General features: G+C 54.7%; 7 protein-coding genes across 7 annotated transcripts; 3 read left to right on the top strand and 4 right to left on the bottom strand.

Annotated features, from left to right (window-relative positions):
* Window positions 1–362: 362 nt before the first annotated feature.
* tif5 (putative eukaryotic translation initiation factor 5) lies at window positions 363–1695 on the bottom strand (the record flags this gene model as incomplete). The annotated part of the gene is made up of 2 exons (XM_036633069.1): window positions 363–647; window positions 706–1695. The coding sequence occupies 2 exons, from the start codon at window positions 1693–1695 to the stop codon at window positions 363–365; spliced, it is 1275 nt and encodes a 424-aa protein (XP_036502654.1).
* Window positions 1696–3365: 1670 nt separating this feature from the next.
* On the top strand, window positions 3366–4190 carry CAB5 (Dephospho-CoA kinase CAB5; the record flags this gene model as incomplete). The annotated part of the gene is made up of 1 exon (XM_036633068.1): window positions 3366–4190. The coding sequence occupies one exon, from the start codon at window positions 3366–3368 to the stop codon at window positions 4188–4190; it is 825 nt and encodes a 274-aa protein (XP_036501609.1).
* A 1061-nt stretch (window positions 4191–5251) lies between these two features.
* On the bottom strand, window positions 5252–6955 carry stcB-3 (putative sterigmatocystin biosynthesis P450 monooxygenase STCB; the record flags this gene model as incomplete). The annotated part of the gene is made up of 5 exons (XM_036633067.1): window positions 5252–5429; window positions 5508–6277; window positions 6338–6481; window positions 6540–6570; window positions 6627–6955. 5 exons carry the CDS (start codon window positions 6953–6955, stop codon window positions 5252–5254), a joined length of 1452 nt encoding a protein of 483 aa, XP_036501608.1.
* Window positions 6956–8330: 1375 nt separating this feature from the next.
* Window positions 8331–9298, bottom strand: CGCS363_v001217 (UPF0613 protein; the record flags this gene model as incomplete). The annotated part of the gene is made up of 3 exons (XM_036633066.1): window positions 8331–8607; window positions 8657–8901; window positions 8957–9298. The coding sequence occupies 3 exons, from the start codon at window positions 9296–9298 to the stop codon at window positions 8331–8333; spliced, it is 864 nt and encodes a 287-aa protein (XP_036501607.1).
* Window positions 9299–9809: 511 nt separating this feature from the next.
* On the top strand, window positions 9810–13085 carry tti1 (TEL2-interacting protein 1; the record flags this gene model as incomplete). The annotated part of the gene is made up of 2 exons (XM_036633065.1): window positions 9810–9863; window positions 9915–13085. 2 exons carry the CDS (start codon window positions 9810–9812, stop codon window positions 13083–13085), a joined length of 3225 nt encoding a protein of 1074 aa, XP_036501606.1.
* Window positions 13086–16135: 3050 nt separating this feature from the next.
* Window positions 16136–17992, top strand: CGCS363_v001215 (putative amino-acid permease; the record flags this gene model as incomplete). The annotated part of the gene is made up of 5 exons (XM_036633064.1): window positions 16136–16304; window positions 16360–16430; window positions 16488–16615; window positions 16663–17701; window positions 17756–17992. 5 exons carry the CDS (start codon window positions 16136–16138, stop codon window positions 17990–17992), a joined length of 1644 nt encoding a protein of 547 aa, XP_036501605.1.
* A 529-nt stretch (window positions 17993–18521) lies between these two features.
* Window positions 18522–21839, bottom strand: ppk30 (Serine/threonine-protein kinase ppk30; the record flags this gene model as incomplete). Its single annotated transcript, XM_036633063.1, has 3 exons — window positions 18522–20735; window positions 20788–20885; window positions 20933–21839. 3 exons carry the CDS (start codon window positions 21837–21839, stop codon window positions 18522–18524), a joined length of 3219 nt encoding a protein of 1072 aa, XP_036501604.1.
* Between the last annotated feature and the right edge of the window lie 769 nt (window positions 21840–22608).

The raw sequence follows: 22608 nt of genomic DNA, 5'->3' as shown, positions 1-22608 counted from the left end.
GCGCACGGAATACCTAATTAGCTACGCTGGTGTCCTGATGAGGGACGAGGGTTACCACGGCAAAAGCGAATGAACAGGAACAGCACATAGACAGATACGGTTTGATCAAAGACATTCGCTGGTCAAGAGTGGACTTTTTCCCGAATTGAGGCCTACAGGATGCGCTACCTAGGAACAGTGAATGCTAGCAAACCGACGAAATCGCCAAATGCCTGGCATCTGGAAAGTGAAGACCGAGTGTACGAGGCAGAAAAGCCAATGAGCGAAGCTGACGAGCAAAAACAGTGGACAGGGCCACCTGCTGACGCCAGTCTTGACTGTACTGTAAGAAAACGAGTGATATCCGACACATAACCTCCCGTTTACTCCTCGTCGCTGGACTCCTCCTCCTCGGCCTCCTCGAGCCACTTGATGAAGGGCTCGGCGGCCTTGCGGACCTTCTTGGAGGTGGCGACATCGACGTACTTCTTACTGGCCTTGCTGCCCCACTTGATGGCGACCTCCTCGCTGAGCAGGTCGAAGTTGTAGTACAGCTGCAGGATCTTGACAATCTGAGTGTACAGCTCGGGGTGCTCCTTGCCGAGGCTGCCAATAAGGCGCTCGGTGCCACCAAGCAGAGCCTTCTCGTGGCGGTCAGAAGTGACAAACTACAGTGCGTGTTAGCGTATCTGCAAATACCAAGCCTCGAAGATCATGTCCACATACCTGCTTCATCATGCCGGAACGCTTGGGAATCTGGGCGAGAATGTTCTCGTCAAAGATGGTCTGAACCAGGACGAGGACGGAGCGGTGCTTGGTCTCGATGCCAAGCTCCTTGGCCTTGACGAAGATGTCAATGGAGTCGACGTTGTCAACACCGCCCTTAGCGGTGGCCTGGTCCTGGATCCAAGTGCCGAACTCGTCATAGACAGTGTTGCCACCGCCCTCGCCATCCTCATCCTCATCATCGCCGATGTTGAGCTTCTGCTTGAACTCACCGGGCAGCTGGGCCTGACGGGCCTTCACAGCCTCCTCGCTCATGTCCACGGCCCACTCGTGCTCAGCCGTCTCGTTGTCATCGAGCTCAGGGGCTTCCTTCTTCATCTTCTCCAGCTCGTCATCACTGCCAGCGTCCTGGTCGTCGGCGTCGTTGGATCCGTGATCGGAGCCCTCGCCGCCGCTTCCGCTTCCGTGGCCATTTTGGCCGTTCTCCTTGGCACCATTGGCCTTGGCGCGGCGAGCTGCTTTGCGCTCGGCCTTGTCCTTCTTACCCTTCTTCGGCTGGTTCTTCAGGATGTAACTGCTGAGCTTCAGGCGCAGGTCAACCTCCGAACGCTGACCACACGCCTTGCAGTCGAGCAGAATACGTCCGTCCTTGATGTTGACGTCGGTCTCGGGGTTCTTGCACTTCTTGCAGAGAACGAACTTGTTGATGAAGCCGTCAAGGTGGTCTTGCAGCTTAGCGGCGTTGTGAGAACCGTTGATGATCCAGCGGTCGTCAGCGGGGTCGACGTTTGTCTGGGCACCCAGCTCGAAGCCGAAGTACTTGATCACGTAGGCGCCAGGACGGGCAAGAGACTGAGCAACGCTGCTCAGGTTGACAATGACGGTCTTGATACCGTTGCCCTTGCCCTCGATCTTGGTGACGAGCTTTTCCATCTTGTAGCGATAGAAGGCGTCCTTGACATCGCGACGAACGTTGACGAGAGAAGCCATGATTGCGGTATTGTTATTGAGACGACTGAAGGTCTTTGGTAGTAGAAGGTTGTAGTTTTTATTTTCTTGGAGATTAGGATAGCGTGGTAAGGGTCAGGAAGCGAAGCTGGTAGTGATGCTGGGCTGTCGAGCGGACGAGGGGCATGAAGAAGCCGTGATTCGGAGTAGTATCGGTCGAATCGGTAGTTGTTGGGAAGCTGGAAGGGAGCAAGAAGGCGGACTCAATGCTCAGCGGGTGGATCGATGGACATAGGGTAAAGCGAGACTGGATCGTCTTTGCTGTCGATAATTCATAGAATCCTCTGGGAAGTGGACTTCAGCCGACTGAACTGATGTTGGGGCTACAAGGTTTCCGCGCTATGCGAAATGATTGCAGCTTGGGGACGAAGTGTCTGAAGACGGTGGTCTTGTCGTGCTGATACATAAACTGCTATGTGGTTTGTACCGCGTGAGGGTGTTGGGTTATGTTCAACTCTCGCGAGGATCGGGGACTCGGCGGTCGAACGATACGAGGAGAGAGGATGCTGCTGGTGAATGCTGGTGATGTGTTGTTGTTGGGTGGTGGTGGTGGCGATTTCTTCTTGTGCAAAAGTTTTTGTGTGCGAAACCGCGAGCGGCGCTAGAGTAGGATGGGATTGCCGAAGCAGGAGCAGAAGCAGACGGTGGGACTGCTGTTGCAGAAGATATGTCTTTTTCGCGAGATGAAGAGAGGTATCTCCGAGTGGAGGTCAGGATTTTGCGTGTTTTTTGTGTGCGGGAAAGAGGAGACACGGAGTTGACTGAGGTGGGCAGTGAGTGCAGAGTTTTGAAAAAAGACCGGAGTGGAGTGTGTGCGGGAGGAGCAGTGAGGGAGAGGAAGAGTCAGTGTCAGGAAGTTCGGAGACACATGGACAATAAAATCCCTTAATAATGGGGCCTAACCTTGCCGCCGCCTTACCTCCAGGTACCTACCTAGCCTGTGGCCCGCCGCCTTACCACGCAGAACGAGCACCCGACTTGATTCACTGGTACGCCTTGTGATGGGGCATTTAGCTCTGCCCCTCATGTACCCTGTCTCTTGGAGGCACAGGGCGCCAATGTATCTACCAGCCGCACCTTCTTTGGCCTCAGAAAGTACAGGCGGCACTGGACGGCGTAGACGGCAAGTCTGAAGCCTGACAGCATGGTTCGCCCGTCTCGGCGAGCCTCTCGCAATTAAGCCTCCCTCCCTCAATGGCCCTCACGCTCCCTTCCTTTCTCCCGTCTTACAGCCCAAGTCCAACAAAGCCAATGGTGGCGTAATGTCCAACAGAATATGTCCTTGGAGCGTCGTCGTCGTAGTCGCTGTTTGCCCCACGTCCGCCGCCGCCATAGTGTACTCAGCATTCTGCGTACCAGTACAGATACAACATCAGTGTCCCAGACTCCCCCAGTGGGTATCATCGAGTGTCCCACCTCAAACCAGTGCCCAGAAACCAGGGTGCATGCAGCACCACCGCCCACCGCACACTAAGCGAACGCGCCGCGTTGTACCTCGGCCACAGTCAGTCCACTCCACACTGTCGCCATCATCAACATCAACGTCGCAGTGCTGAGCTTTCACTCATCACCTACATCAACTGCGGGAGAGCAATCAAAACAACCACAGAGAAGTGAAGAGACTGTCAATCAGGAACACGCACACACTCAAGATGCTTTTTATCGGCCTGACGGGATCAATCGCAACGGGGAAATCCACTGTCTCCTCCGTCCTCTCTAATGCTCCTTACTCCATTCCACTTATCGACGCCGACATCCTCGCCAGGGAGGTTGTCGAGCCGGGGACAAAAGGATACGCCGCCATTGTGAATTACTTTCTCCCGACGACTCCGGATCTCCTCATCCCGGTCTCCGACACGATGCCCGAAAATGGACCCACTGGCAAAGGACGTCCTCTCGACCGGCCTGCCCTTGGCCGCCGCGTCTTTGGCAACACGGAGGAGCGAAAAAGTGACCGCGCTGTCCTCAACGGCATCGTTCACCCGGCCGTCCGCGGGGCCATGTATAAAGCCATCTTCCGGGCCTACATCCGCGGTCACTGGGCCGTCCTATTGGACGTGCCCCTTCTTTTTGAGAGCGGGCTTGACCGCATCTGCGGAACCGTCTTCGTCGTTGCCGTCAAGGACCCCGAGGTGCAGATGCAGCGACTCAGAGCTCGTGATCCCCATCTGTCTGCCGAGGACGCTCAGAATCGTGTGCTAAGTCAGACCGACGTAAGGCTCAAGGCGAAGAGATGCGAGGCGCGAGGTCCAGGCAAGGGAGTTGTGCTCTGGAACGACGGAACCAAGGATGATCTCAAGAGGGATATCGCCGAGGCCATTCGTCAGGTACAGGCATCGAGTCCCATTTGGTGGAATTGGTTGCTTCTGGCATGCCCTCCCGCGGCAGCAGCCATTGGGGCATGGCGATTTTATCAAAATGTCCGCATCAACAAAGCATGGGCTGAACAGGAGAGGATCGAGAAAGCCAAGTTGTAATTGCGGGCAGCCTTTACTATGCGACACCAGGATGCACTTGCCCCACAGTTACACACGACAACGGGATTTCAAGAGGCGGACTACATCACAAATGACGATGATTAAAAGAATCACACGAACCTTGAGTTGGGCTCAAGCACGCAAGCATACGAAAGAATCTCACAATTACGGGCTACGTATTGCTCCCTGCCCTGCACGTTCTTCCCTCGCCTGGGACATGCCCTGTGCGCGAATATGCGATTGGACATGAAGGGGTTTCTGGTTTCCCATCGATGGACGGGACGTTGAAACACTGACAACTGCCCACCAGCAGCTTGACTTCCCGCGGGCCATCTCACCGGAAACTGCGACAGCCCCGCCGCAGGCACAGGCCAATCAATGGCCGTCCACGCCTCAGCAAGCGCAAATCGCACGCAGAGTGTCACAGTGTGGACGGCAGGGGGGGCAAGGCCGGCAAGGGAAACGGATGCTGACGCTGCTCCGGATGCAAATGGAAGGACCTCTTCGTTGCTTTCTCATCTGGGTTGCGGCGCAGAAACAAAAATAAATCTTTCAATTCCAGTGCAACCCATCTGTCACCTCCGCTATTAGTGGACCGCGCTAGTGTTGTGTTTTCTGCAGCCGCTGGGTTCCCCCCCGCCTCGATTCCCAGGCTCGCACACGAATACACCGGCGAGTACGGAGTAAATCCGAGCCAGTGAGACTCACTTGCGAACTGATGAAGTTCTGTCCTGCAAGTCATCTGGACCGACGTATCTATACCCATCTGAAGTTTGCAGTCGTCCACGTAACCAGTTGATAAATGAGGCCAGATTCTCTAAGCCGAAGCATTGCTGAGAGGTGGCACCAGTATGTAGCCGGATCGGGGCGGGCCAGGTCGTCTTGCTCATCTTCTGCCCTTTCTACATCCCTCAGCCTCCACGCGACATGTTTGGTGTCCGTCAAAGCCCTCCAGCGCCAACAGGAACAAAATGCCCAGCCATGATCTCCTGAACCTCGCCCCGGCCTTGCTATCTCTTTCAAACCTTGCCAGGACAAGTTCCATCTAAACCATGCGCCGATCACTCTCGTTTCTCGGCAATAGGAACAAACTGCAGCAAACACCTCTGGCCCAGGGGTCGCGACGAGATGAGCTGGTCAGACATGGCCATCGATTCGGCCGTCATGGATGTCTCAGGAAGTGTCGTGTAACGAGAGTAAATGTCCGACAGGAGAATTTTCATCTCGGCCAGTGCCAGGCTACACGGTCAAGAATCAGTCTCTCAGTCGAGGGGAAGGGTGAATGAAGTATACGCTGCACACGAGGGAAAAACTCACTGCTTTCCTACGCAACCCCGGCCACCGTTGGCAAATGCAAACATCAATCGTTTCCTCTTCGCGTCCCCCGTCGGCTCCATCCATCGGCCAGGATCAAACAACTCTGGCCGGGGAAAGACGTCGCTGTTGATCCGATGAACCGAGTACGCCTGGCAGCTCACGATGGTCTTCTCCGGGATGAAGTGCCCGTCAATTGTGCGACCACCCTGGGGCACATACCGGGGAAGGGACATGGGGATGGCGGGGAAGACTCTGAGCCCCTCCTGCACCACAGCATCCAGGAATGGCAGCTTATCAAACGAGACCCCGGGGTTCTCCCGCAGTTCCCGCTGCAGTCTCTCCTGGAATTGCATGGACCTGGGCTGCGAGAGCTCCCACATGAGAAAACACAACCCGTCGCCCGTGGTATCGATACCGGCCGCCATGTGATCCAGATTCTCTCCCGCCTTGTCGGTCTGGTCCAAGTCGCTCGACTTCTCGTGCAGACGGCTCAGCAGGGTGAACGGCGCCGGGTCGGGCTGTCTGCTCGACTCCATCACAAAGTTGTCCGCGAGAGGCGTCTCACGAGGCTTGGCAAAGGCGTACAGCACCCCAGATAAAGCCTTGTGCAGGGCAGGGCTGTAGTGCTGAATGAGACGGTTCTGCAGGCTGTCGTCGGCGGCGACCTGGTGCATCATCTCCTCGTCCGCGGTGTCTTGGAGGCAGTTCGTGCCGTACGGATGGAATAGGTGATGTGTGACGCAATCGCAGGCGTATGAGTGCAGGCTCATCTACACCGGTGTGAGCACACTGCTGCGCGCGGCGACGGCCGCCGTTGCTCGATAACTTACAAAAATGTCATGGCTATTGCCCACAGAGGCCTCGCATCGCTTGATGAAGTTGAGAGACCTTTCCTGGATGCCACTTAAGGGTGCCGGGCGCAGCACATTGCTGTTGGCGTAGCGGTCTGCGATGATTCTCTTACGCTTGGCGTGCTGTGTCACACACTCGATTAGTCTCTAATCCTTCGACGCGGGGATTCTGGGGCCATACATCTTCCTTGTTCAGGGTGGTGAACATGGTCCTAGACGTGTGTGAGACAGGGAGACCGCCTGGGAAAAAATACTGCTTTGCTCCTACCTCCGACCATACACTCTGAATAGGTTATAGAACTCCGTCTTGTCATACCCGCTGCCCCCAGAACAGTATATCTCCTTGACAGCATCGTAGGAAGTAAAAGCCACCTCGTTCGGCGCTATACGGACGACGGGGCCGTATTCCTCGTGGAGACGGTGTATATACTTGGTCCTTTGGGCGTGCCACTCGTGCCATTTCAGAAGTAAGGAGGTGAAGGCGGATGCCCTCGGGCCGGGCAGTCTCCACAACGGGGAAGAAACACAGCGGGCGAGGTAGACAAGGGTGAGGACAACGGAGGCCGCTCCGAGGACGACGGGTGACAGAAGCAGCATGATGAAGTCTTGCCTCCAAGGGATCCGAAGGAACGGCCAGGGTGCGGAGAGAAAGAGGGAAGTGGGTTTCCAACAGGAAACAAAGGCGCCGTGATTCATAGACCGGAGCTCGAGTGACGCCGGGACCTCTTATCAGCTCCGGGCCGGCGACGATAGGTGCTGTTCAATCAGCGCGTTTCTATTCGTAAATGACCAAGCGCAGGCATGGCGTTTTAGGTAACCGGTACCCACTAGAGCCCCAAAATGGAGACGTGAGGGGCACCCGACATTGATCGCAATGACAACCAATCCATCCCCCACCCTGCCACTTTGATTCTGGCAACGGACCACACATTCACTTGAACACCCTCACTTCTTGGCCTAAAGAGGATGCATTCTGTAGCCTCATAAAGTTGTACAGACTCAACCCCAAAATCTACGCCTGCCCTCACCCATTCACCATCTACCATGCAACGCCTCAACTCGCCTCAGCCGCCCACCGTTGTACACCGTTCATCTCGCCTTGGAGCCCTATACAGCCCGTCATCATAGCTCTCCCCGCCTCTTAGATTCCTGCTTTGCCTTGTCATTTGAACTGCCTCCGCCAAACAAGCTGCTCAGCCAAGACATACCAGGAATCGATACTGAGCCTGCCGGCGGGTACTCCTTGCCGTTGACCGTGACCTTGGGCGTGCATGTGCACCACTGGTCCTCAGGGACGCCGCTCAGAGCCGAGGGGATGTGCTGGCCGCAACCACGCCAGGTTGCCTTTGCTAGCTGGCTGTTAGCCTATGAGTTGCTGAATGGGGTTGGAGTTCTTGGGTCGAACTCACAGCAAGTCGAGCAAGTGACTCCGAAACACATGTTGAAGGACGGGGGGAAGCTGGAGGTAGAAATGTTGTGGTGCGAATAATCGACGGTGATGGTCAGTTGTAGTTTGTAAAAGGTAAGCTTTGACTTTTCAATGATCGATTTAAGGTAGCGTGTGTAGTCTGTGTATGTTGACGGGCATGAGCTCCCAAGGGATTAAGTATTCGCGGCGCCCGCGATCGCATAATCAACCAGGGCAGTTCTTGGGGTCGGCGACCTGCATTGAGCATCGCCGCTACCTCTGCCCGAGTAAGTGGGTCTCGGGACACGAACGCGCCTGCCTATCGCCGACCTCGCTCATTACACTGCCCAGGTACCTAGCAAAGTAGAAGAAGGTCCTACTACTGGTGAAAAAGTTCAACCTAGAAGATCAAGTTGACGCGTATTCATCATTGAATTCCTTTCATGTTCTAGAGGTATATTGGTATACATTCGCTCTTTTGGGCGGCCGCCGAGGCCAAGTTTGCGAGCCACTTAGTCGCCGATTTGGCCAGCCCAGTTAAACCAGACAAAGCTGTTCCTGATTTCATATTTGCTGGATGAACTCCATCACGCGGCCTGCCAACCATTCCTGGGCCTCTGCCTGCTTCACAGCATGGCTTGCTCCTGGGATCACCCCGCTCAAATGGTGAACTTTTGGGCTCGTCTTCTTCCACGAGTCGATAAGAGCTTGCTTGTCGATTTTGGCCGGGACGAACTCATCTTCGGCCGAGTGCAGAGCCATCACCGGTTGCTCGAACCTCTGCCAGACCGAAGACACAAAGGACTCGTCGAGATCAGATGAGAAGTAGTCATCATCGCCCCTGGGCTAAGTCAGCATCGACCGTCACCAGAAGTTGGGTGGTGGCTTACCCCTTGGCCGCCAGCGCATGCCAACGGTACGCCGTGATGGGCGTATCAAACAAGGACGGCAGGTGGTCTGTAGGCATGGCCTCGCCCGCCTTACCCTCTGCAATCATTTTCTCTGCAAGATCCACGCCCTTCCTGTACAGCTCCGGTGTGATGAAATCGACAATACTCTCTCTGTCTGATGCCGGGCCCTGGAGGATGAACCCGTCGACGGGATCCTCCTTGTGCTTGGTGTATTCGACGGAATCCTAAAGACGTGAGCTGAAGTTTCGACTGTTATCAATCTCAAGATGACCTGCGCACCTGGCACCCGGTCGAGTGTCCCATGAGGACAATCTTCTTCTTTCCGATACCTCGGAGATATCTTACGAGGGCCGAAATGTCCTCAACATCATTCTTCAGGCTCGAATAACCGTACCCGGTAAACGAGCTCCTCATCCTGATCTCGAAGACAGACCAGTCCAGACTCTTAGCCTCAAGGTTCCTGGCTATAGTTTGAGTATAAGAAACGGTGTGGGGCCCATCTCCGAGGCCGCCAACAAAGAGTATGGCATTCGAGCCTGACGGCCCTATCTCGTAGGCGGTGGCGTTGGAAGTTGGTGAGTCGTAAGGGTGCACGACGCAAGAGAAAGTTCCTGGAGCCATGGCCTGTGCAAAAGTTGAATAGGATATGACAAGATAAATCTGGAGCTCTTATGGAAAACAACACAGCCAGTCAAAACCGCAATACTTGCAATGAGATGTGTCGTGTTGATGTAGGTACTTAGGCACCTAAATACCTTGGATTTCCCTACCTAGGTGCCATAGTGGAGCTTCCAATGTTCTTACAGGGCGCTGAAAACGCGGTGGCCACTGATGGATGCCTAGGTACCTTACTGGGAATGCCCCACATGGCAGCCTCCCGATTGGCCCGCCTGCCTCGCATCCTGTGTTTGCTTCTATCATCGTCTTCCAACCTGAATTGCGAAACATCACTAAGCTTCAAGAGCACAATGCGGCTCGCATCCCAACTACATCCACATATTCAAGCGCGCCCAACTACCTTCGTTCGGTCACTTGATTATATGAGGAGCTCTCTCAGAGATTGATAAGTTAGGAAGCCCTGGAGTGCAGGAACCGAGGCATCGTTTCCTGACTGTGATGAAATATCCTCATCATGGCGACCGCCTCCGGAAACTCGACCCCGGCCCGAAATGAGTTCTTCCAACAGGTTCGCACCCGCAAATACTTCCGCGATCAAGGGGCTAATACATACATATAGCTCAAGCCATGCTGTGTTTCGATCAGCCAGTTGGCCATCCGGCCTCCGGAGGGACCATCATCCTTTCAGCGCCTCACAGAACTGGCCAGCGAACTCTTCTGCATTCTCAATGACCAAATCAACAGAGATTCCACAGTCATGGACGAGAAACTCGCTGATTACGTTTTCTTCCCGCTCTCCCATATATTTAGAAATCAGGACAAATACCCCAAGCGCCTTGTGGAACTCTCAATCAAGTGTTTGACCATCATCATCATCCACGGCTGGAAGTCAAACATCTCGCCCGACATCATGCAACAACTTCTGATCCTGCTCACTTTCGTCATTGGAGGAGTTCCGGGCAGGGAAGAATCACGCGATCTTCCCGAGGAGACCGAGCTTGAATCGTTGAGGGCTTTGACCGCTCTAATCACGGTGACCGGGTCGTCCGCCAAGGCCGCGCCGGCCCTGACCGAAGAGAAAATGGTGCCTACTCTTGGACATACCATCACTGTTCTTCTCGACTGCGTTAATAACGGAAGGACGCCGGCGATTCAGCTCGAAGCCCTCCGAACCCTCAGCTGCTTCTACACCGGTATCAGGGACCATGCTGCTCTAGCTTCGTTCCTTCCCGGCGTTGTATCCTCGTTGACAAAACTTCTTGCCAAGCCACAGAGAGAAAAGACCCGTGCCATCGTGGCGTCAATTCAGTGCTTGAAACTGGTTCTAATACAGGTCCTAGGCGATGTCAAGACTCGAAGCATAGTCGCCAAACCGAACCCTCAGGAACAGTCCGAGGCGGAGAAAGCACAGATATTAAGCTCATCGTGGCTCAATGCAACGGCTTCCCAAATCAAGCTGGCCATGGCAACCGTATTAAAGCTACGCAATCACGACTCCGAGGATATACACGAGGCACTACTAGCATTGTCACTCGGCCTTCTTGACGAGTGTCATATCTCGCTAGAAAATTGCGCTTCGATTCTCGTTGAAACAGCAATGGTTCTATCTCCAGCCGACCAAGTTCAGTCACTTTTGGCAACGAGTTTACCTGACCTGGCAATCTTATACCCTGAGATCGGAGAAATTGTCAAGGTCACATGCTACAATTGGATCACAAGCTTGCCTAGGATCATGCAATCCGCTGACGAGTTGAACAAACAAGCTGCCATCCGAAATTTAAGCAAGGGTATGTCCATGGTGAGCAGCCTTCAGCTGGATTCGTCGCTTCTTGATGAGTCCATCGCCGCGGCCCTGAGAGATAGCGTAACCTCTCTCGTGAGCGATACCAAACAAGGCAAAGTTATGGATCTGGTTTCAGCGGATTCTTCGTGGTATAGCCAAGATATTGCCAAGGCAGAAGCGAGTTCCAAGCAGTATCAGAACGTTCTGTTATCTCAAGACAGCCAGGTAGGCACGCGGTCATCGATGCTCGATTTGTTGTCTCAAGTCGGACCAGCATCACAGCAAGCCAAAATTGCAGCGGAGATGTTAGACTTCGCTCGAGATGCCACTGGCGATGCACAGACAGCTTCAATCTGGCTGAGCTTCGAGCTTCTCAAAGCGGCCCTGTCGCGCTCTAGCGACTTGGACGAGCTGCTGGACTTCTCTTCGCTAAATCCGGCAGGCGACGAGGCCGATGCGGTCTTCCAGGAACTGTACACCTTTGCTGTCATGGTTCTTGACTCCCACTCGGAGCTATCTGAATTGGACTGGAGGTTGGAGGCAACCGCACTCGAGGTCACTGCGTTTGCTGCGTCAAGATCAGGAGAGGCCTTCAGGCCAGAGCTCATTGACGTACTATACCCCATCACGACATTTTTGGGCTCGACAAGTGACCGGCTGAGAGGTCACGCTATTACAACACTGAACATCCTGGCCGCTTCCTGTGGGTACAAGAGCGTGTCCGACCTCGTCATCGAGAATGCCGACTACATGATCAATTCAGTTTCTTTGCGTCTCAACACGTTGGACATTACACCGTCGTCCACGAAGGTCTTGGTGATGATGACTAGCTTGACTGGTCCGCGACTGCTTCCATATCTAGATGACGTGGTGGCGTCCATTTTTGCGGCATTGGACAACTACCACGGGTATCCCATCTTCGTGGAGAGCCTATTTTCAGTCCTCAAAGAGGTCGTCACCCAAGGCGCAAAATCAGACAAACTCCTACTCGAAGGCCGACGGAATGGCCCTGACAGCCACAAGAAAGTCGCCGCCAAGCCCACCACGATCGCCGATATTATCGACTTGCTGAGAAGGCGACAAGAACGAGAGAAGAGAGCAGAGGAAGATGCAGACGTGGAAGAATTCAATTCATCACATCCGCAACAGCCTTGGGGCCCGGAAAAGATCCAAGGAGACAAAGGCCCCGAGGATGTGAATGAGGCGGATAGCCAGATTGACAAGGAGAAACCACCAAAGACGCCGACCTACGCGCTTCTCGAAAAGATCACAACCTTGACCCAGCATTACCTTACCTCTCCCAGTCCTACCCTGCGCAAATCTTTGCTGGACCTTTTGACGACCGTGTCTCCTGCACTCTCGGGCGACGAGGATTCGTTTTTGCCCCTCATCAATGCCGTCTGGCCGGTTGTCAAAAGCAGAATGTACGATCAGGAAGCTTTCGTAGCCATCTCAGCGTGCGACACTCTGTCTATGCTTTGCGCCACTGCTGGAGACTTTTTGAGCTCCAGAATCAAGACAGAATGGTGGGACGGGCTGGGCAAATGGTGCAGGGCCAAAAAGACGGAAGCACGCCGCTTCCAGAATCAGAGCAGGTCTTATCAAGATACCAACAAGTCAGGCAATACGGCAGCGTCTGCGAGTCAGGGAATCATCATCCCCATCCGCTCTGGCAACGATCTGCTGGGCCAACAATCTCTTGACGTGGCCACCAACTGGGTATCCGGCGGACTAGGCAAATTTTCTCAGGCAGCACAGATCTGGGATGCTGTCAACCGCCTGTTGATAGCAATTGCGTCTCATGTTCGCATTGAAGAAGCAATTTTCGATGAGTTCCTGGAGCTTTTGGCAGACGACCTCGAGAAGAACCATGAGGCACGCCAAGCGTTGGAAGTGATCAACCCTGACGCCGTCTGGTTTGTTCGGTATCAGCAAGGGCATATCCAACCGCTGCAAACGCCCCAGCTGGAGGGTTACACGTTCGCTCCACTGCCTACGTTGGGCTGAGATGCTTCATCCATGTCTGTTGCTTAGGGAAGACGTATTACTGGACTTCGGCATTGTAGCTTCGGCCACAAATATCGGCTCACCAGCGCCATCGTCAACCGCACTGCTGGCGTTGCAGCCTCGCCCGATTACTCAGGGCCCCAGTAAAATATCAATCTGTTCGCATCGTGGGCATGTGTTCACGAGGGATGGCGATATGCAGACTGCGGCAGCTAGAAGGTCACTAGAAGAGTTCTAGTGTATGCAAGGAACAGCTGGATGTCAGGATAACGCGAATTCATGCTGCCGTTTGCCTGTTTGCTTGGTCTCGAGCTGAAGGTGTGAGAGCTGAATGCGAAGCTTCTTCGGCAAGGCGAGAAGAGTCGGAGGCGAAGCAAATAAGTAGCATTCCGGCGCTTCTTGACGCCCGGCTGCAGTGCGTACGCGCAGCCGGTTGTCAGGATGACGCGCGGGGGTTCACCTGTCGGCGAGTCCGAGCTCTGCGATAGCAGGGAATAGCTATCAGCAGATCAATCTTTAGTCCTGATAGGAGATAGTTGAAGGTATTGATTTGTCCGCTATTGCTCTCGTTGTATTTCTTCCGGCAACCGAGCGTCTATTCAGTCGGTGGAAATCGCGCAAAGATCAAAGGTCCCACCAACCTGGGTCTGTTCGAAATTTGACGAACAGGCACATGCCTGGACAGACAGGAAAACAATATCATGACCACAACTTCCCCGCATCTTCTACCCTTTGAGCCCAGCCACATCCAATTTGTGGAGGTTTACGCCACACTATGAAAATTCTGTTTATACTTTGATAGATGCCTACTATGCATCGTGATGCTGTTTATGATAACTAGGAAAGCTTCGATCCAGGTTCGCAAGAATATTGTCAATAACCTCAATAGCCTGCAGATGACTCACTGTATGAGATTATATAGGAGGAAGAACATAGGTCTTCCTCTACCTATTAACCATCCCTGATAAGATCAACTCATCATGATTAAACGAGAAGGGAAAAGGGGGGGGGGGGGGGGGGGTTGCAAGGGTAGCCTGCGTGCTGGCAGAGTTTCCAAAAAGTACACTTTAATACACTATGTCACTTCACAGTGACTTCCCCGCATCTTTGCGAGGCAATCGTTCCACGAGGTCATGGGCGTAGTAATCAAAGCAGCGGGCTGGCGAGCGAATTCTGAGTAAAATCACATTCCTATTCCGGATGAGGGTGTACATGGGAACACGAACAGAACATTACGCTTCATCCTTCTGTTAAGGTTGCTCGCTTGGGCAGACACTCATGGTCGCGGCATCTCGGCAAGGGGGGTGTTGAGTAATATCACCCATACAGGAAGCAACCAGTCTGGAACAAGTCTCTCGGGCGACGTTGGGGGCGGTGGATGGACGTTGGGAGAAGCACTAGAGGCCAAGAGCGACAACAGATCCCCCGGGCTCTTGGCCCTGGATCGAGCCAATGGTTGTATCAGACCCGTATTGCTGCAAAAGCTTGGTTTCTCTCGGCGCAGCGGGGACTTGAGGATTTCATGTGACGATCCCCTCAGTCGCAATTGACGGAAGATCGAGGACAAGCTCCCGGTCTGTTGTTGCCTTTAGCACTCTCGATAGTCTGTCTCTCCACCGCCTGTCAAATGGATTCCAAATTACAATCAGAGGTAGTTGAGTACGCTTGATAGCCAAACTGCCCCGAGTCAGATCATGGCGCCATGTCAGTTTGCATCGGGGACGCTACGCGGCCATCCGCAATTCAACCACCACCAACCGTCCATTCCTTCCCGCCCCCCTTCAGAAGTCCTGCCGCACGCCACACCGAGCATCATTCTAGAACAAATCGAAGAAGGACCAGCGTCTAGCATGCGGCAATTATCCCAGATAGTGGCGGCCACCCGGGAGGCGTCGTCGGCGCACTGGGCATCGCGTGCTGAGCGTTATCGCCTCCGGGTGCGACTCTTTGAGACCTTCGGAGCATCTAGCCCTTTCCTTACTAGACACCAACGCCGGCATTTTGTCACTCTCAGCATGAACCCGGACGCTGCGCCAACCCCATCTATCAAAAAGTAATAAAACGGGGGAGGGAAAGAAAGACAGCGTTCATCTCGTCTCTACTTCTCCCAAATATTACATCACGCAAGGCCCAGACTGCAAAGATGAGGGCAAAATTTGGATAAGACCAGGTATCAAACACGCAGAAGCAGTTCTTCCGACATTACTTTCGTATAAAACCCGAACCTTCAACACCTGCCTTATCTGTAACTAAACTCTGCTGCCGTGCAAGTGCGCACCAGTGAGCAAGCAGTCTTATCAACGAGCAGGGGCTTGGAGCAGGGGATGGCCGGCCTGTGGGAAGAGGTGGAGGTACGCCGGGGGAAGAGACACCCCAGAGTATCGCCGAGAAAGCCAAGATATCATGCCGATTTGACCCAATCAGCGACGCTTCCCTCCACCTAACCCCAAACACCAAACGAGCTGCCACCACCATCGCCATTCTTTGGGTCGTTGTAGTATCTTTGGCCGAACGAAGCTAACCTCAACTTCATCCCATGTCCTTGTCTAGCCATACGCATGCCGCGCCGGGTGACAATGGGACCACCCCAGGCCTGGCTCCGCCATCGCCCGGGACCACTGTATTGGTTTCTAGTGTACCTGGGGGAATCGAGCTTTGGTCTTATCGTGGACGAAAGCTTGTCTCGTCTACCTTCGTCCCCCATTCGACGTGTCAAGGGTCTAGTCCGTACGAATCATCCTGCCGCGCGTGAGCGTAACAGTCCCAAGGGGACTAACGCAGCGGCGAACCCGGGGGAGTAGTATGGCCTGTCCCTATGGCCTGCGACTGCTCCGTTGCAGACTACGGGGCCCAGTGGTAGTCTATGTGTCCCGTATCAGAGGTCATTTCCCAGCCCTCAGACGAGCTGACCTGCTCGATCTAGGGGGTATATATCAGGGACCTCTTGGCACCCCCAGAAAGCTTGGTCGAAGCGTCTCCGGTTCGTCCTTCTTCGCAGTGCCCAACAACCATTCTGAGGAGGTGGCATCATCTGATACCGGTTCGCCGTCATGTCTTCCCAACCCGTCGTCGACGACGAGAAGCACTACGCCAAGGATCCCGTGGTGGACAGCCAAAATGGCTATGAGGGATCCCACGATGAGGAGGTCGGCGTTGTCACCAAGGGCGAGCCCCTTCAGCGCAACCTCCGCAGTCGCCACATGCAGATGATCGCCATCGGTCAGTCTCACTGCTAACAAAGGTCCGCTTGTGCAGACACTAATGCTCTGGATAGGTGGTGCTATTGGAGCAGGTCTCTTCGTCGGTTCTGGTGGTGCTCTGCGAACTGGTGGTCCGGCCGCTTTGGTATGGGGCTGAGAACATACATTTCGAATAGGCTCGCATCTAACATAGAGGCTCTAGGTCATCGGCTACATGATTGTCGGAATCATGTTGATGTTCACGACCCAGGCCCTCGCTGAAATGGCTGTCCTCTATCCGGTTAACGGTGCCTTCTTCACCTACGTCTGCCGCTTCGTCGACCCATCCTGGTACGGTTCATCTCCCATTTACCATAGCTAGACTAACAAACTTCCAGGGGCTTCGCCATGGGCTGGGATTATGCCATCGCTTGGCTCACCGTTCTTCCCTTCGAACTCGTTGCAGCAAGTATCACAATCAAGTTCTGGCGTGACGACATCAACATGGGTGTCTGGGTTACAGTCTTCCTCGTCCTACTCGCAATCATTCAGATCTTTGGTGTCCGCGGCTATGGTGAAGTCGAGTTCATCCTCTCCATCATCAAGATCGCGGCTTGCACGGGCTTCATCATTCTCGGCATCGTCATCAACTGCGGCGGCGTCGGTGACAAGGGCTATCTCGGTGCCAAGTACTGGCACGACCCGGGCGCCTTCCAGAACGGCTTCAACGGTTTTGCTGGCGTCTTCGTCGTCGCTGCTTTTGCTTTTGGCGGCACCGAGCTCGTTGGTCTGGCTGCTGCCGAATCCACGAACCCTCGCAAGGCCATTCCCACTGCCTCCAAGCAGGTCTTCTGGCGTATCGCCTTCTTCTACATCGTCAACCTCTTTATCCTCGGCCTCATCGTCCCCGCCAACGACCCCCGTCTCATGGGCTCCTCTGGCGCTAACACCAAGGCATCTCCCTTCGTCCTCGCCATCCAGGACGCCGGTATCAAAGTCCTCCCCTCCATCTTCAACGCCGTCATCACCATCTCCGTCATTAGCGTCGCCAACTCTTGCACGTTTGGATCCACCCGCACGATGCAGGCTATGGCCGAGCGTGGCATGGCCCCCCGCGTCCTCGCCTATGTTGACAAGGCGGGTCGGCCCATCTGGTGCGTCCTCATCCAGCTCGCCTTCGGTCTGCTGGCCTTCATCGGCGAGTCGGCCGACAGCAGCACCGTCTTTGGCTGGCTCCTCGCCCTCTCCGGTCTGTCCTACTTCTTCGTCTGGGGCTCCATCTGCCTGGCCCACATCCGCATGCGTCTGGCCTGGAAGCTGCAGGGCTACACTCTTGAGCAGATCCCGTACAAGGTGCCTCTTGGCATCTGGGGTAGTGTCATCGGTCTGGGCCTGAACTTCATCTGCCTCATCGCCACCTTCTATAACGCTCTATACGTAAGTCTTTCCGTAGCCCCTGAGTGATCCAACAGTATACTAACAAACCATCAGCCCTCCCCTGACGCCACCCCCGATGCCGAGGCCTTTTTCACCCAGTACCTCGCGGCTCCCATCGTCATCTTCCTGTACCTGCTCTGGAAGGTCATCTCTCGCGACACTAGCATGTACGTGCCACTCAAGGACATCGACCTCAAGTCGGGCGTCCGCCTCCAGGAACCCAGCGACGAGCCCATGCCCGAGAAGACGTGGGCCAACCTCCCCCGACGGGTTGCCCGCGCTCTGTTCTAGCTCAACAGCGAATGGTCTATCGGATTCAATGGCGAGCCGTGTATGCAGCTTTCGCCCTTGACCGACAAACCGAAAGAACAGGCGAATTGCGTGTGTAAAAGGAGAGAAGGGACAAGACTACGAGTCTAATGAGTCGGATTTTTACAAAATATTAGTGTTAATTCAATCCAAAGATACCAATCATTCATTGTTTCCTTTAATCCAGCATTGCTGTTTAGAGTACGAGGACTATCTCGGCATCCATCACGATCGAAAAACACGTGCCTGGGTCCTCAATTGGACAAGTCGCGTTGAAACAGTGTTCTACAATCGTATATACAAGAAAGATGAGCCCAACTGTCTTCAGCATGGTCTATCCAGAGCATGACCAAGTGTATGTTCTAGTCTTCAGTAAAACGTTGTGCGCACACGTAAATTGACAGTTTATACGCTTGCTGATCAGTGTGTGTATATTCAAGTCTAGCCCAACTCGCCCGTCTAAATCGGCTTCGCTGTCGTGCGTAGCCACAGATGCAAAATGCGAGGTGTTTTACCTTGCTGGTCGCTGCTCGCCCGCCTCGGCTGCGAGGTCACGTTCAACCATCTCGATAGAGCCCAAGCTAGGGAATCGCTTCGAGAAGTCTTGCAAATAGTCCTCCTTTTCTCTGGCCGACATTTCTATCACTGGCCGACCGGGGAGTCCTACGCCAACAAGGTGGTCGGAGGACATCGAGGGGGCCTGTGATGATTTCGGTGGCGAGCCTGACCGGCCACCGGTCGGCAAGCTATTTAGGTGCATCGGCTTACGCGGTGCCACTGGCCTCGGCCCAGGAGTGCTTCGCCCCGTTTGTGAGACAGGATCGCTGGCAGACGGCCGCACTTTGTGGACGGCGACATCTTGAGCGTTGGAGGGTGTCACGGATCGAGATTTAGCGCCGCCAACCGGCTTCCGGGGAATCTCAGGAAGCTGCTTATCCAGTCGGTTTGGGGCTGGAGAGTTGTCGGTGTAGACTCCGTAGCCTTGTGCGGTACGAGGAACCTGCGCCGAGGACTTCTGGCCTTCATTCAACAGATTTTGCACTCTGTTCTGAATGCTGACGGCTCGAGAAACGCCGCCAATGCTCTTCGGCAGCCCGCCGGGACCTGAACTTTGATTGGTGAATCGTTGTCGGTATTCTGCTGCTGCTGCTTCGACACGGCGCTCTTCCTCCTCAAGCCGGAGCCGTTCGAGCTCTCGTCGCATGGCAGGAGTCATGTCTTCAGTCTCCTCCATGCCCTTGCCGTCATCAGTACGGCCATCGGTAGCCTCTGAACCCTCGATTGGGGTGAGTGTCGGGCGATCTAGTTGCTTGAGCGGTGACGGCGTTCGGGCGGGCGCCGGAGCCTGGTTTCCTTCAAACCGCTTGAATGCATCTCCAAACTTCCCAGCCAAGATGTTCTTAGTTCCAGAGAGCGAGCTTAGACTTCCGCGCTTGCCATGCTTCGCACCCCACTCCTTCCTCTCTGATTTGGACTCTTCCATGCTGCGCAGGAACTCTACATTTGATTCGATGTGCGCTTCCTCCTGCTCCGGCTCCGTGGGCGCCGCAGGAGATGGCACTCTATCCGGGAACTTTGGAGACATCAAGCCCGGAGAGGGTAATGGCTTTGAGGATCCTTCCTTCTCGCGAAGAAAATCCAGGTTCGACTCCAGGTGTGTGCTCACCGGACGCTGGCGGCCGTCAATGGATCTTCTTTGGGCGCTTGAGTCAAGGAGATCCAGGCTTGGGCGTCCGCCCTCGAGGGACGGACGAGATGATGATGGATGCCGCACGTGGTTCGGCCGAAATTGGTATGAAGGGACCCGTGGAATAGATCCAGGAACTGGATCGTCCGCTGCTGAACGGCTAGGAAGGCTCGACTCGGACTGACGAGGAAGGCTTGTTGACCGACTGGGGTCTGTCGTAGGTACTCGCCATATAGGTGCTGGCTCACGGGCCTGCTGCTGCTCCGGAGGCGGCGTATTTGTCATGGTGCCAGTCGACACGTATCTCGATGGCGGTGCCTGATACGGGTTTTGGGCATGAGCGTGGGCCTGGGAGTGAGACGAAATAGCTTGCAGCTCAGGGTTCTTGTTGATAATTGCATGCGCTCTGCTCATCTCGGCTTGCTGTGTAGGAGCCGAGGCAGTTTTTGTCAAGCCCACGGCTCCCGGTGGAGGAGACTTCACCGTCGGAGGTGTGTAAGAAGAAGCTCCTGTTGGCGCAACTGTCCTCGGACGAACTGGCTCCTTGTTCTTCGGGGGCGAGTGCGCAGCTGGAAACGCCGCGTCTACGGGCTTCTCAGCGGGTCGCTGGGGCTGGCTTCGCTGCTGCTGCGTTGCAGGGGGGGTGTGGGAGTCAAAGTTGAATTTGGATCCCGACTCGTGGAGCAGAGAAAACTGATCCAAAGATGGGAACCGAGATGAAAATTCATCGACATCTGCCGCAGGAGTAGTAGCAGCAGCCGCCGCCGTTGCCGCAGCTGGTGTGTCTAGAGCAGCAAATGGGTCTCCATTGGTGACGCGCATGGGAGACGGGCTTGGCTTTGCCGCTTGCTGGGCCTGCGCCTGAGGCTGTTGGCTGGAAGCCGGAAGTCTGCCTCTCCTCATGGGCACAATGTCCGGGAGAACTTGCTCCTCTTGCTTCGCCGGGGCAAACACGGCGCCGACTACTGGCTTGGCCCCTGCAGGCTCAGTTGCGGCAGGTCTGCTTTGTGGCTCCGAACGTTGCTTTCCGGTGTAGATCTATGCCATCCTCAGTGAGCTACTCGTTGGAGGGCTTCATGGAATAACCTACGTCGTGTATAGGGACGTCGCGACCCTGCATGGCGCAGCCTTCGCGCAGAACCTGATAGATGTTCGGTCTAGCTGCGGGGCTCTCACGCAGCATGGAAGCTGTCTCTTGTTAAGCGTGGTTTTTAGCCCAGGTCTTGGGGACTTACCAATCAACTTCTTGAGGCGATCCGAAAAGACTGGATAACTAGGAAATCTATAACTTGCGTTGAGGATAGCCAGCTGCCCCTGGTCCTCGAACGGGGTAGTGTAGTAGCACAACTTGTACAACAGCACTCCCAAGGCCCAAATGTCAGATTTTTCGTCGATGGGAAGTTTGCGGTAGACATCAATCATCTCGGGACTCCTGTATTGCATGGTGGTGTGTTTTTGTACGTCCTCGTCCATGAGCCTACATTCGACGACGGTTTGCGGCGCAGGTTTCGGCGGAGCAGCAGATCCAAAATCGCAGACCTTGAACTTTTTCTGGGAGCCATGGCTGACGATGAGCACGTTTTCGACCTTCAAGTCACGGTGAAGGAGAGGTGGCTTGAGGTAGTGCATGCAGGCGACGCCCTCGGCGATGTCTGTGAAGATGTGGAGGATCTCGGGCTCGGTCAAGCGATGCTGAAGACGTGTGTTCATGAAATCGATCAAACCGCCCCCATCGCAGAATTCCATGAGGAGGAAGACTTCATAACCGCCGCCACGCATTTCAGAGGCGTGAGAATCGATGTATGTAACGATTGGGCGATGACCCTTGAGCCTCTTCATGGTTTCGACCTCGGTTCGCATGCTTCGCAGCGCCTCCTTATCGGGGACAGCCACTCTCTTCAGGACAGCCATGTCTGTGCCGTCGATGGGCTTCGGGAGCTTGACCAGATATACGTGGGCGAACCCTCCCTCGGAGAGATATTTCTGAATCACCACCCTGTGGTTTCCAACTTGTATCTTCGTTCCGGGAGCGAAAGTGCCCGCAGGGGCGGTAGGCACGGGGGCAGGCATTGGGGCGCCATAGGTGGCAGGATGGGCAGCTCGAGGTGCCGCTGCGGGCATGTGATGGCCATAGGATGCCATATCGACGGGATGGACTTGTGGTAGTGGTCGTCGGCTAGGAGAAGAGGTTGTCGCCGCCCGACGTAGTCAAGACAGGGCAGGCGGTCGAGTACGGTGAGGGTGATGGAGCTAGTGGATTCGATGAGAGGAGCGACGGTGACATTGACTCGTAGATGCGACCCGGTCGAGGCACAGTTAAGCCATTCTTAGGCATCGATGGCGGATGTGGGCGTCTTTGATGATTTGATTCTAGGTTGCCATCAAGCTGGCCCTGAAGTCGGACATGTGTAGTAAGAGTTGTAGACAGTAGGCAGCACGCGGTGCATAAGGTAGGTCAGGTAGGTACGGAGAGTCCATCAGCCGCTGTTAGTGGTGGAGCGCTGGCATAAGGCTTTGGGAAGCTAACCCAAGACCCTGGCACACCCTGTTCACAGTTGCATGTTTCGCAATGCATCAGTCGGGGAAGTGTCGGATAAATGCCATGCACCACTGTTCAAGTCATTGGTTGGGCTGCGGCTGTTTGACAGTCCTCACCAGACGGCACCACCTGAGTTTTCATGCACCAACCGGGCAAAGGTGGGCTTTTCTCATCTCAACAACTGAAAACGGTCAGCCGAGATCCAGATTCCGCTGGTGGGGAGAAGATCGTTGTCAGTTTAGCTTATCGATAAGCGATAGCGATAAGACCTTGCACCCAAGCCGAATTTTTTTTTTTTTTGATTTCCCTCGAGAGGCTCGAGCTGCCTGCTGCATCTGAGAAGCGTCGCAACCTTTTTTCCCCTTTTAATCT

The sequence above is a fragment of the Colletotrichum siamense genome, assembly GCF_013390195.1.
Source record: "Colletotrichum siamense strain Cg363 chromosome Unknown KSG_Cg363_contig01, whole genome shotgun sequence".
Taxonomy (NCBI): Eukaryota; Fungi; Ascomycota; class Sordariomycetes; order Glomerellales; family Glomerellaceae; genus Colletotrichum; species Colletotrichum siamense.
This window is presented reverse-complemented; position numbering and strand designations above follow the sequence as displayed.